At 36.6% G+C, this 13,534-nt stretch overlaps 1 protein-coding gene across 1 annotated transcript in view; it reads right to left on the reverse strand.

Annotated features, from left to right (window-relative positions):
* Rbm6 (RNA binding motif protein 6) overlaps positions 1–13,534 on the reverse strand; it is a 100,895-nt gene that overhangs the window by 64,925 nt on the left and 22,436 nt on the right. The window contains exons 3-5 of the mRNA XM_048794057.1: positions 9,819–11,082; positions 7,123–7,212; positions 5,099–5,168 (exon numbers count right to left, since the gene is read on the reverse strand). Of these exons, the coding sequence (XP_048650014.1) occupies positions 5,099–5,168; positions 7,123–7,212; positions 9,819–11,082 (1,424 nt within the window). The remainder of the gene's footprint in view (positions 1–5,098; positions 5,169–7,122; positions 7,213–9,818; positions 11,083–13,534) is intronic.

The raw sequence follows: 13,534 nt of genomic DNA on the forward strand, positions 1-13,534 counted from the left end.
TTTTTTTTTTTTTTTTTTTTTTTTTTTTTTTTTAGAAAGAATTTTAATATTTATTTTTTAGTTATTGGCGGACACAACATCTTTGTATGTGGTGCTGAGGATCGAACCCGGGCCGCACGCATGCCAGGCGAGCATGCTACCGCTTGAGCCACATCCCCAGCCCCAAATGCACCATTTTTAAAGTCTACAATTCAGCAGCATTCAGTATACTCACAAAGTGTGCAACCATCAACATTATCTGGTTCCAGGATATTTTTATCAGCCCAAAGCAAACCCATATCCATTAAGTAGTCACTAATCATTCACTCAGGGGAGAAATATCTCTTATAATCACTTATTTGCTTTCTATCTTTGTAGAAATTTCAAGAACCCATACAATATGTGGTTTTTCTATCTGCTTCTTTCACAAGGTTTTCAAGGCTCATGCAAGTTATAGCATATATCAGTACGTCACTTCTTCTCAGCCAGTACATATAGGCTCTTGAGTCTAGTTTCATTCAATCAGCAAAATGCCTTCAAGAACCAACCATGCTGTTATATGCATGAGTAGCTTCTTGAGTTTTATTGCTGCACAGTATTCCATCATATGTAAGATATACCAAAGCTTATTATTCCAATCACCAAAAGTCATTTTACTCCTGATACTTTTTCCAGAAATATAATAATATAACTTAAGGTAATTTAAATATCACAATGTATAGTCTGAAAAATTTTTAAATATATTTAAATTTTTAAATACCAAATTTTTGTTAAATTTTCAGCAAAAGTGTTTTGAAGTAAATCTTGGCCTATATTGAATCTCTTTATAGTGTTCATTTAGTCCTGTTAGAATATCCACAGATTTTGCTGCTAAAGTATTGTCTTGAGTATTCATCCCTGTAAGGGACATAATTCATATGTCATCTATGTACCACATTCCATTTCTATAACCAGAAAAAAAATTATAAATTAATTTAACACCTCCGATTCTGGACCCTTGACCCTATATTTATATAGCTCTAAATGGGACAAAAATGAACAAATTACTAGAGTCAAGTGAACAGTCATTAATCTTTTCTCTGTTATAGAGTTCATTACATCAACTAAAAGGATGAACTCAACCCAACAATTCCCCTTTTGTGAGCACATCCATCTAGCATGGGCTCTTCCAGATCATTATTCATTCTAAAACTCTGTCATTTTTCTTTATAAAAGTCATCTTTTCCCACTGAGTTTACACATGATCTTTTTTCTTTTTGGTATTGAGGATTGAACTCAGGGGCACTGAACCACTGAGCCACATTCCCAACCCCTTTTTAATATTTTATTTAGAGATAGGGTCTCATTGAGTTTCTTAGGACCTTGCCAAGTTGCTGAGGCTGGCTTTGAACTTGTGATCCTCCTGTCTCAGCCTCCCAAGCTGTTGAGATTACAGGTGAGCCACCACACCGGATGGGTTACACGTGATCTTACAAAGAGTAAATGCTAAAGTTCTCAGAACATCTGGTTGTCCCAAGACACATTCTTCAGCAAATATGTAAAACCTAAGTTGTATTGCCATGAAATCTAAACTACCCTTTAATGCCTTCACTTAAGATCACAACTGTTCTCCACATCATAGAACCGACTGTGCCAAGCACTAGGGAAACAGGAGGGAACAATACAGACAAGGTTCTTGCTGCCATGGAGCTAACTTTCTAGAGGAAAATACATAAAACCATCAAGCAAACTATCAAAATGATTGCTCTATGCACAAGGATACAATAAAAAATGACTACAGGGTGAGTTTAAATTAGATGGTGAGACTAGGCTTCAGAAAGGCGAAACTTAAGAACTAAACCCCCGAAGATGAGTGAGGATCAGAAGCAAGGGCAGTACAAAGGATCTGACACAACAGAAGGAAGTTCGAACTAGTAAAGATCCAGAGAAAAGCTCAGTATGGCTACAGTGTAATAGGGCAAGTAGAGAGCAGTACAGGATGAAGTCAGACAAACAGCCAAGGACCAGCTCATGCAGAAATTTGTTATGTCAGAATAAGGAGTTGGGAATTTCTTCCAAGTGAAAATGGAAGGCCATTAGAGGGTTTTAGGCACAGGAATAACATGATCTGACTAATATTTTCAAAAGTTCATTCTACTTGTCACAAAAAGGTGTTAACATTGGTAACATGGACAAGGGTAATCCAATTCTTTCATTAAAAGAAAAAAACTATAAAGTACATATCACTTTATATAATAAAATACTTTTTAAAAAGATTTTTTTTTAGTTGTAGCTGGACACAATATTTTTATTTATTCATATATTTTTATGTGGTCTGAGATCAAATCCAGTGCCTCACAGGTATGATGCAAGCGCTCAACCACTGAGCTACAGCCCCAGCCCCAATAAAATGCCTTTTTAATAAAAATCACTGCCCAGGATGATTTCACATGTATCTATTGTCTTTTGTCTGTCAATCACAATACTAATAGCCAGCAAATTTAAGAATTTGCTCTTTAGACCCTGTATATTAAAGTAATTTTTCCACATCATGTGTAACCACAAGAATGAGAAGTTATACTCCATGTATGTATAATATGTCAAAATACACTCTATTGTCTGGGGCTGTGGCTCAGTGGTAGTGCACTTACCTGGCATGTGTGAGGCACTGGGTTCAATTCTCAGCACCACGTAAAGATAAATAAAATAAAGGTCTATCAACAACTAAAATATATATATATATTTTTTTTAGTATTTATTTAGTTGTAGATGAACACACAGTATCTTTATTTATTTTTATGTGGTGCTGAGGATCGAACCCAGTATCTCATACATGCAAGGCAAGCACTTTACCACTGAGCTACAGCCCCAGCCCTAAAAAAAAACTTAATAAAATATACTCTATTGTCATGCATAGTTTAAAAAATAAAATAAAGAAAAAAAGTAATTTTTACTCTGCTAATAAATCTGACAATTTAAAGTCAATGAGTAGGGCTGGGGATGTGGCTCAAGCGGTAACGCGCTTGCCTGACACGATGGGGCGCTGGGTTCGATCCTCAGCACCACATAAAATAAAGATGTGTCCACTGAAAACTGAAAAATAAATATTAAAAAAATTCTCTAAAAAAAAAAAAAAAAGAAAGTCAATGAGTACTAAAGAAACGAAGAGTTTGATCTACTGCTATTTAAACATTAATTACACTCATTTCCCAAATACATCAAAACTTAATTAAAGCAGAGTTTGTGACAAGATTGAGGCTATTACCCTGAGAATTAAACAGTATCATTAGCCTGTAAATTCTACCTTTAGTTTTCAAAGAAAGACATGTAGAAGACACATGCAAAAAAAAAAATAAAATAAAATAAAACCAACAAAATTGAGATGTGCAATAACAAAAATGTAACTACTTTTAGTCATGTGTTCCAAATTCAGGGTTGATGTTTTAAAACAAAAAAAAAATTGCTTTCTGGGGCTGGGGGCTGGGGCTCAGTGGTAGTGCACTTGCCTGGCATGTGTGAGGTACTGGGTTTGATTCTCAGCACCATATATAAATAAATAAAATAAAGGTCTATTAACAACTAAAATATATTTTTAAAAAAAAAAGAAATAATTGCTTTCTAAGAAATAATATTTCTAAGTTGATTATCAAATTGCAGAAAAAAAAAAAACACTTACTGAACTTAACACAAATACCATATTCTTTCAAGCATAAAATTTACTTTTGTGGATAATCTTCTTCTAAGAAACCCATTTAAAGAAACAATTACCAGGCTTTTTTGTGGCTCAGAGGTAGAGTGCTCGCCTAGCATGTGTGAAGCACTGGGTTCAATCCTTAGCACCATATAAAAATAAAAAAATAAAATAAAATAAGAGATATTTTGTCCACCTATAACTAAAAAATAAATATAAAAAAATTACCTAATGTAAAAATTCAATTTAATGGTAAAGTATTTAAAAGTAAACTATAGGGGCTGGGGATGTGGCTCAAGCAGTAGCGCGCTCGCCTGGCATGTGTGCGGCCCAGGTTCGATCCTCAGCACCACATACAAACAAAAGATGTTGTGTCCGCCGAAAACTAAAAAATAAATATTAAAAAAATTCTCTCTCTCTCTCTCTCTCTCAAAAATATAAAAAATAAATAAATAAAAATAAACTATATCCTCAAAAATATTATATGCTCTTAACTTGAAGATTTCTTTAGCTCAATTACTATAATTCTATGTTTTGTGAGATTAATGCTCTTCTTAAATTTAAAATTCTACAAAACAGGTCACTTTGAGATTACCTTTATTTTTAAACTATTTCATATTATGCAGTCCTAAAAATATTGGTCACAACTTGATTGCTTAGCATTTTGCTTTTGACTTCCTTTTTCTATAATAAGATTTGAAGGAACTGACCAAATTTGGTACTCTGAAATATTATGTGTATATTCAGCCAACTTTCATCAGACCACAGACTAGAGGTCAAAAAGAAAGCTCTTCTGGATCTATTCATGGGTTTCAACAAAACGGCTGTTTCAGGAATCTGTTCTCAGAGCAAGAATGAGAATTCAAGAAAACTCTAATTGGTACAATTTCTGTGGAAACTGGCAAGTTTCACTTTGAAACAAGGAAATGTAAAATTTTATATTCAACAAGTTAGTAAATCCTAGGCTCAAATGTAAGCATTCCACCACCATAAAGAACAAACAGAAAGTTTAATAACTTCGTTATGTAAAATATAGTCAGGGACACATGCTGCAACACTCACTTCATATCTCACAGGAACTCAGAAGAACTGGAACATGCATCCTCATCGCCCATTTGTGGACAAACATCCACAAAGAACCAGCTAAGACTAAAGTTGGGTATTATTTGAAGGCACCAACAGGAGGCTTCTGGAAATCTTAATTGTGTTTTCTATTTTTTTTTTTTTATTAGTTGTTGATGGACCTTTATTTTATTTATTTATATGTGGTGCTGAGAATTCAACCCAGTGCCTCACACATGCTAGGCAAGTGCTCTACCACTGAGCCACAATCCCAGCCCCAACTGTGGTTTCTTAAAAAAAAAAAAAAAAAAATTAAGTAGCATATGATGCAGAGATCTGACAAAGACCCTTCCTAACCCAAGGCCACATGCATATAAAGAAACTCACCTGTGTTATACTCCTTTAACTGCAACTCCTTCACAGGCATGCCATCGGAAGTCTGAAAGGCATTAAGAATCTGCAAGAAAATGGTATTTACATATAATGATACAAATCATATTCAAACAGTGAATTTTATATTTTCCCTACTGGTTTTTATTCTACATAATTTAAAGCTATGATTATTTTATAAAGGCAAAATTAAGACATGCACACGAGGTGCTCAAAAAAATGCTAAATGAATAGAACATGCTTATTCAAAAATTCCTAAGTGTAAAAGAAAATCAGATGAGCATAACCTTCAAGAGCTCAAACTCTGATATCAAACTGTCTGAATTCCAAGCATCTCCTACTCACTTGTTGTGTAACCTTTCAGTGTCTAGTTAATTACCTGTTAAACATAAAATGATGCACTAAGCTCATTCAGTCCAGAGCCATGGTAATTCGGTCTGGTCAGTTTTTTCTTTATATTCAAATGAATCGTTCTCTAACTACAAATGTCACTTCTTCAGTGATACCTAACTGCAAAATACAAAGTCACATCTACATCTTTTGTTCTTTTTGTTGTTCTGGGGATCAAACCAAGGTCCTTGGTACATGCTAGGCAAGTACTGTGCTAGTTACATCCCCAGCCCTAAACCTTTAGTGTTCTTCAGAAAATGTATCACTGTTTCAAAATGTTACCTATCTTTTGTTTGCTTTTGTATTATTGATGAGGCAGTGACTTTATAATATTCACTGCTATATCATTCAGTGCCTGGTACTCAATACAGGTTGAATCCTTAATCCAAAAATCTGCTTCAGATTTTGCAGCATTTTGGATTTCAGGTTTTCCTATTAGGGATGCTCAGTAAAGTCTACTCCAAAATTCCCAAATCCAAAGCCCCCAAATCTGAAATACATCTGATCCCAAGCATTTCAGATATGGAATCTTCAACCTATAATACTTAACACTTGCAGTGAATGTATTAAGAATACCTATTCAGGGGTTGGGGTTGTGGCTCAGTGGTAGAGCACTCGCCTAGCACATGCAATGAGCTGGGTTTGATCCTCAGTACCACATAAAAATAAATAAAATAAAAGTATTGTGTCCAACTACAACTAAAAAAATATATTTAAAAAAAAAGAGAATATCTATTCATTCTGGGCAGGGTGACACACCAACCTCTAATCCCAGTTACTTAGAAGGCCAAGGCAGGAGGCTCAGAAGTTCAAGGCCAGCCTTAGCAACTTAGCAAGACTTTGTCTCAAAAAAGTGTGGGGTGGGGGTGGGGTGCCTAAGGATGTGGGCTCAGTGGTTCGGCCCCCCTGGATTCAATCTCCAGTATCCCCACCAACCAAAAAAAGAAAGAAAAGAACCCTATTCATGGTCATTATAATTAAGTGAATTAATGCTTATAAGCATACACAATGCCTATCACAGAATAAGTACTATTAGCTCCTGTTGCAATATCCTGACCAATTCTTCCATAACTTCTGCCATAAATTTAGTCAGTCTATCCTAACTGAGCAGATAGGCAGCTTCCAAACTCATACTACTATAAATCAGTATCTTTATCTATGGACTCCTGAAACAATATGCCCTACCAGATGATTACCAGGTCACCATTTGTCATGGTTTTACAAACCTCACCTCAGTGAATACATATATAACTAGCAAAATATGAATAAGTTCTATGAATTATAACAAAGTCAATCCCTGGTTTAGATATACTACAGTTATCCAACATATTAACACCAAGGGAAGTTGAATAAAGAATACACATGCTTTTCTTTCCTATACATTTCTTTTCTTTTTTTTTTTTTTTAATATTTATTTATTTTTTTAGTTATCGGCAGACACAACATCTTTGTTGGTATGTGGTGCTGAGGATCGAACCCGGGCCGCACGCATGCCAGACGAGCGCGCTACCACTTGAGCCACATCCCCAGCCCCTCCTATACATTTCTTTATACTTTCCTGTGAATCTATAATTTTTCAAAATAAGGTTAAAAATTTAATTGACAGAGACAGAAAAAAACACATGCCTCACCTCTTCTTTTGTGGCATTTTCAGGCACCCCACTTAATCGAATAAGCCTGCTAGGCTTCTCCTCACTTGTGCCAGTCCTGTAATCTTGATCCTTAAATTCAGAATATAAAATTATTTCACCAATAAATATACTTTTGTGTGAAAAGTGAAACAACATGAAATATAGGTATTCAGGATCAAAAATGAAAATGACTGAATCACGTAAAGATGTGAAAAAATATGACTTTATTATTTTAAGTTTTGATTTCAAATCCTTGGATCACAAATGAATTAACCCAGGCTCATTGAAGGAGTCTTTTTGTGTGTGTGTGTGTATGTGGAGGGGAGGGTGCTAGGGATTGAACCCAGGGCCTTGTGTATGCAAGGCAAGCACTCTACCAACTGAGCCATATCCTCAGCCCAAGGAATCTTAAAATTGTAAAATAAGACATAAAGAGAAATAATACTGGGCTGAGAGTTTAACTAAGTGAGAGCACTTGCTTAGCATGCGCAAGACCCTCGAATTTCAATCCCCAGCATCAAAAAGAAAAAGGGAGAGGCTCAGTGAGCACTTGCCTAGCATGCGTGAGGCACTGGGTTCAATTCTCAGCACCACATATAAATAAATGAATAAAATAAAGATTCATCAACATCTAAAAAAAAGAGAGAAAAACAAATTAGCCCCAATAGGACTTTCATAGAAAAACAAACAAAAATATTATTATTCCCAAAACTGTATTTTTTTCCTGAATGAGCAAATAGCAAAAAGGGAAATCTGAGCAGATGTCATTTAATAAAGATGATTTCTTATAAACAAATTTCAGAACAAAGTCAAAAGGTGTCATGTAAGTGTAAACCACACAACTTAACAGTAAAATTCAAAGAAATCTGTACTCTTCATACTTATAAAAGCCTTAGCTCCAATTTTCCTCCATTTCGAAATTATAGTTAGAATTTAACTTTTAAGAAAAAGTCTCCTGTAACTAAATGACCATATCTCCCTCCAATCAATTTCTCTCCACTTCAAAAGATAAAAGCTGAAAAAACTTTTGAGAAAGACTCCTATAACTAAATGATCCTATCTCCTAGTTATGCCTATTGCCTAGCATAATCAACAGTGTCCTCTTTTACTCTTAAAAGCAAACTGATTTAGATAATAAATTATGTGGTCACCAGGCTCTAACATTCTCAAAACCCATTATTGGGTAATATGTATTAAGAGCACTGTCCAAAATAATAGAAACCTAAATAGAAATTGATAAAATCTATTTTAAAGATAACATCTTCTTATTAAGTTGCAAACATAAACTTCCTTGCATAGAAATGTAACATTTAAAGTTAATTAAATTAGCTACAAAAAGATACTAAGGGCTGGGACTGTAGCTCAGTGGCAAAGCGCTTTCTAGCATGTATGAGGCACTGGGTTCGATCCTTAGCACCACATAAAAATTAACAATTAAAATAAAAAGCATTCTGTCTATCCACAACTACAAAATTTTTTTTTTTTAAAAAAAGAAGATAATAACAATTTTTTTAAGTTGTCAATGTTTAATCGCGGGGAGGGTGGGGAGGGTTACTGGGGATTGAACTCAGGGGTACTCAACCCCTGAGCCACGTCCCCAGCCCTATTTTGTTTTTTATTTAAAGACAGGGTCTCATGGAGTTGCTTAACACCTCACTTTTGCTAAGGTTGACTTTGAACTCGTGATGCTCCTGCCTCAGCCTCCCAAGCCACTGGAATTACAGGCGTGCTAATTTTTTTTTTATTTATTCATATTCTGTGCTAAGAATCAAACCACATGCCTCATACATGCTAGGCAAGCATTCTACCACTGAGCCCACAAATCCAGCCCAAATTACAACTTTTAAATAACCTCCTCATGACTACAGAGAGACTCTTAGGTAGCCTGAGTTTAATTAAGAAAATGAATCCTAAATCACAATGCTTGACTATCAAAAAGTTGTGAAAATCACTTCCCAAAGATAGTTACTTTTCAGATTAAATCGTCCCAAGGTATTTAAATCAGCCCAATAAAGCAAAATAATGAAGCAACACCTATCAAAAATATTATATGACTGGCACAGTGGCACATACCTATAATCCCAACAACTGGGAGTTTGAGACAAGAGGATCACAAATACAAAGCCAGCCTCTGCATCTTAGCAAGGCCCTAAGCAACTTATGGATACTCCATCTTAAAATAAAAAATGAAAAGGGCTGGGAATGTGGCTCAGAGGTTAAGTGCCTCTGGATTCAATCCCTGGTACCCACTCTGCCCAAAAAATATTATCTGAACTGAGGCCCCTTTCTCTAGAGATTTACATTCCTACATTTCAATAGTGAATACAAAATCTGCTTTTTCTATTGAGATGAGGTCTTTTGTTGTTGCTGCTTGTTTTTGTTTTGGGTACTAGGAACTGAACCACTGAGCTACAACTCTAGTTGTATTTTGAGACAGGGTCACTAGGTTCCTAAGGTTGGTCTCAAACTTGCAATCCTCCTGACTCAACCTCCTTGGTTGCTAGGATTATAGGTGTGTGCCACCATGCCCAACCAAATTTTGCCTTTTTTGTTCTGCAGCCCTGGGGATTGACCAAATTTTGCTTTTTAATAGTAGGGCAATGAGACATCAAGGACTCAAGGTCCTAGATTCTATACTTAATCCTTCAGAAATGCCTTATGAAAAAAGAAAAAAGCAATCCACCTCATCAACATACCTGTAGGTCTCGTTGAGTTTTGCCCTCTGGAAAAGACTTTCTCTGGCCATAGCCAAATATCTGGCTCCCTGGCAACCTATGATCCACATCACGGTACTCCATGCTTCTGTAATCAGTGTCTTGTTGACCAAGAAAATCCAGATCTCCTTCTTCTTTAAACAGACGAGCGTCTGAACTCTGTTCACCTCCAGAAAGCTGTGATTTGTTTTGGTCTTGAGTTGGACTTTGGCTGTTCTGAAAGTCTGATGGAGATTCATGTTCAAAGGCTACACCTTTTGTTTCTCCTTCTCTTGTTTCTGAATGCTCAAATTCTGCCTTCTGAACACCAAAAGTGGGCTTTTCTACTGTATGGTCATGTGTGGATTCTTCTCTCTTGTTCACACTGACACCAGAATGTTCTCTATCTTGTGCAGAGGGCTGAATGTAATCCAAAATTTTTTGATCCACAGGAGGCATCTCCCTATCTTTAAATTCCATACAAGGTCCCACCTCTCTGCCCCTAAAATCCTGATCAGTCCTGGACCGGTGTCTACCTCTGAAATTTGAATGTGGTGTATCCCTGTCCCTAAAGTCTAGATCAGTAGTACCTGAACCTCGCCCTCTAAAGTCTACCTGTGTTCCGTCTTTGTCCCTGAAGTCCAAATCAGCTATATCTCTATTCCTAAAATCAGAACGAGATTGATCTCTGGTCCTGAAATCCAAATCTGATAAATCTCTTGCCCTAAAATCTGCATGGGATCCATCCCGGCCTCTAAAATCTAAATCATAGGTACCCCGGCCCCTAAAGTCAGATGGAGGAGCATCCCTACCTCTGAATTCAACAGTGTGAGCATCCCTGTCTCTGTAGTTCATATGCGGTGTCTCCCTACCTCTATAATCCATAGAAGTACCATCTCCACCCCTGTAGTCCATAGGTGGCCCTTCTCTATCCCGAAAATCCCCAGAATGTATGTCCCTACCCCTGAAGTCCAACTGTGATGAATCTCTGCTCTGGAAATCAGAAGATGAAAAATCTCCCCCCCTGAAATCATGTCCAGGTCCCTCCCCTCCTCGATAGTCACCATGTGGTCCGTCTCTAGCTCCATAGCTGAAAGAATGCTCCTCTACATTTGCAAAGGGAGGCCCCGAATGCCCCTGGAAATCAAAGGGAAGTGAATCTCTGCCAGGAAAGTTGCCAGAGTGTCTCTCTTGAGCATGACTCTTAAGGGGAGGAGGAGGATAATCCCTGTTCCACCCGGGAGCAAACCTTTCTTCTTGGCTCCCACTGTAGAAACAAAGACAGTGTTATTCATATTGTCCAGAGAGTTTGAAATCTACACACCAGCATATTCTTCTCTAATCACAGCACATTCTTCTTTAAACATTTTTTTTTTTTGGCAGAGTTCTGCAACAAGGTCCTAGATCTGCAGAAAACAGCAAAGTTTTGCTATTTTAAGATGAAGTGACGAGTAAACTTTTATGCTCCCATTTCAGAACACGAGGAAAGTCAACACAAGGTTTTCAACATGACTGCTGCAGAAAAAGCTTTCACCCAGTCCTGCAACAGGGAAAATCCGCAATACCAGATAAGCTAACAATGGTGACATACTACAAAAATGTCCATTTCCTAAAGCCAGGGAACTTAGAATTCCAAGGTCAACATGATGATTCCTATACATTGGAAAAATCAATGCAATGTAAATTTCTTACACTAAGTTTTAGGAAGTGTCTACTGCTGCATCTAGGGGTAATATCCCAAAATATTTAATTATGACTACAGCCTGGATACCACCCAATCAAAATGGATTCAGGCCCCCCAAAAAATGCTGGTTGTACATCATCACCATTAGGAGCAACACCAGTGTTTACCAGATAAGCAACCTTCTGGCTGCATCTAAATCCCAGTTCTACAGTGATTCTGCCTGAAAGTACTCTCAGCTGGGTCTTATTATTATAACTACCCAAGGGTATCACAGAAATTAGCATGAATCATGCCACAAAGCATGTGTAAGCTAAGCAAGAGCATCCAGGAGCTTAAAACTAGAAGAGACCTAGTGACAAGTTTAGGTCTTTAAGCATTATTCCCATGTCCCAAATGAAGAAAATTATATTCCTGTACCAATGCCTAACTTTACACAGAAACAAAATGTATTTTAAAAATAGGTACAGTATTAAACTCACAATCTCAGTTTATAGAACGCAATAGATAAACAAGAGCTGGCTCAATCTTTCATTCTACCCAACTTCTTCCCCTTCCCTAACTTTTTCATTTTAGTTTTGGTCAAGCATTATGGAATTTAAGTAGGCAATTAAGCACCTAGAATCCTGGGTAAGGACACATGAAAAAGGAAAACATAAAATTATTTGAAAGGTCATCTGTTGTTTAGCAGTAAAACAAAAGTATTAAGAAATCAAGACCAACTCAGTTCTCCCTTCAGAACATGCAGTTTCTAGTCTAAGAAAAAAAATCCAAAGGACAACTAATTCTGGGTCACTCATTTCAAGAAAGTTACACTAACAATTCTTTTTTTAAAGTAATAGAAACTTAACATTAACCTAAACATGAGAATGATGTACATTTAATGAATTTGCAGAACACAATGTCTTCCATGGGCTCCCATTAACATTAGTTATGTTCATCATAAGAGAAACAAGTTTAAATGTTCTTCATAAGTAACACAAAGTAAGACACTATAGTGTCTCTCATATTTAAAAATCATTCAACAGCTGGGTATAGTGGTACACACTTGAAATCCCAGCTATTTGGGAGGCTGTAGCAGAAAGATTTTAAGTTCTTGGTAAATTAGCAAGAATATCTCCAATAAAAAATAAAAAGGGATGAGAATGTAGCTCAGTGATAGAGCACCACAAGTACCACAAAAAAAAATATGTATCATTAAAGTCCTATTAATTAGCTTGTGGGAAGACTGAAGATTCCTCAGATTCACGGTATAAGTGTTAGCATCTAAATCTATATGTTTACTTGCCAGAGCATTTTCTGAGCAGAACACACCCAACTTCTGCCTCTGAGTACTGCCCTAAGGATTACTTTACCCTCCTAAGAGAAAGTAGATCAAAAGTAACTGATTATATGAAGATATCCCCCTCCCCATTGGAAATGGAATGCAGGAGCATTCTACCAACAAGCTATACCTCCAGTACTTTTTATTTTGTTAATATAATTTTATTTTTGGTACTGAGGATTGAACCCAGGGGCTTTACCACTGAGCTACAACCCTTTTTTATTTTTTGAGACAGTCTCCCCAAGTTGCTTAGGGCCTACACTAAATTGCTGAGGCTGACCTAGAACTTACAATCGATCCTCTTATCTCAGCCTCCAGAGTCTCTGGGATTACAGGCAACTGCCATTGCACCCAGCCTTTTTAATTTTGAAACAGGGTCTCCCTAAATTTCCAAGGCTGGCCTCAAATTTGTAATCTTCCTGCCTCAGACTCTTAAGTCTGTGATTATAAGTATGTGCCACAATGCCCAGCTATATATATAGGATTCTTAAACTATTTTAAAGGGTTGGGGAAGTACTTCAGTAGTGTAGTATCTGCCTAGCATGCACAAGACCCTGGGCACAAATATAAAAACAAAACAAAACAAAAAACGATATTTCATAATTCTAATCCTGCAAAATACCTATTTTTGGTTTAAATTAGTCCCCCCAAAGAGGAATATTATATAAACTATATCTCCCTCTAGTCTAAAATCTTAAAAATAAGCGGGGCTCA

This window comes from Marmota marmota, unplaced genomic scaffold, assembly GCF_001458135.2.
Source record: "Marmota marmota marmota unplaced genomic scaffold, marMar, whole genome shotgun sequence".
Taxonomy (NCBI): Eukaryota; Metazoa; Chordata; class Mammalia; order Rodentia; family Sciuridae; genus Marmota; species Marmota marmota.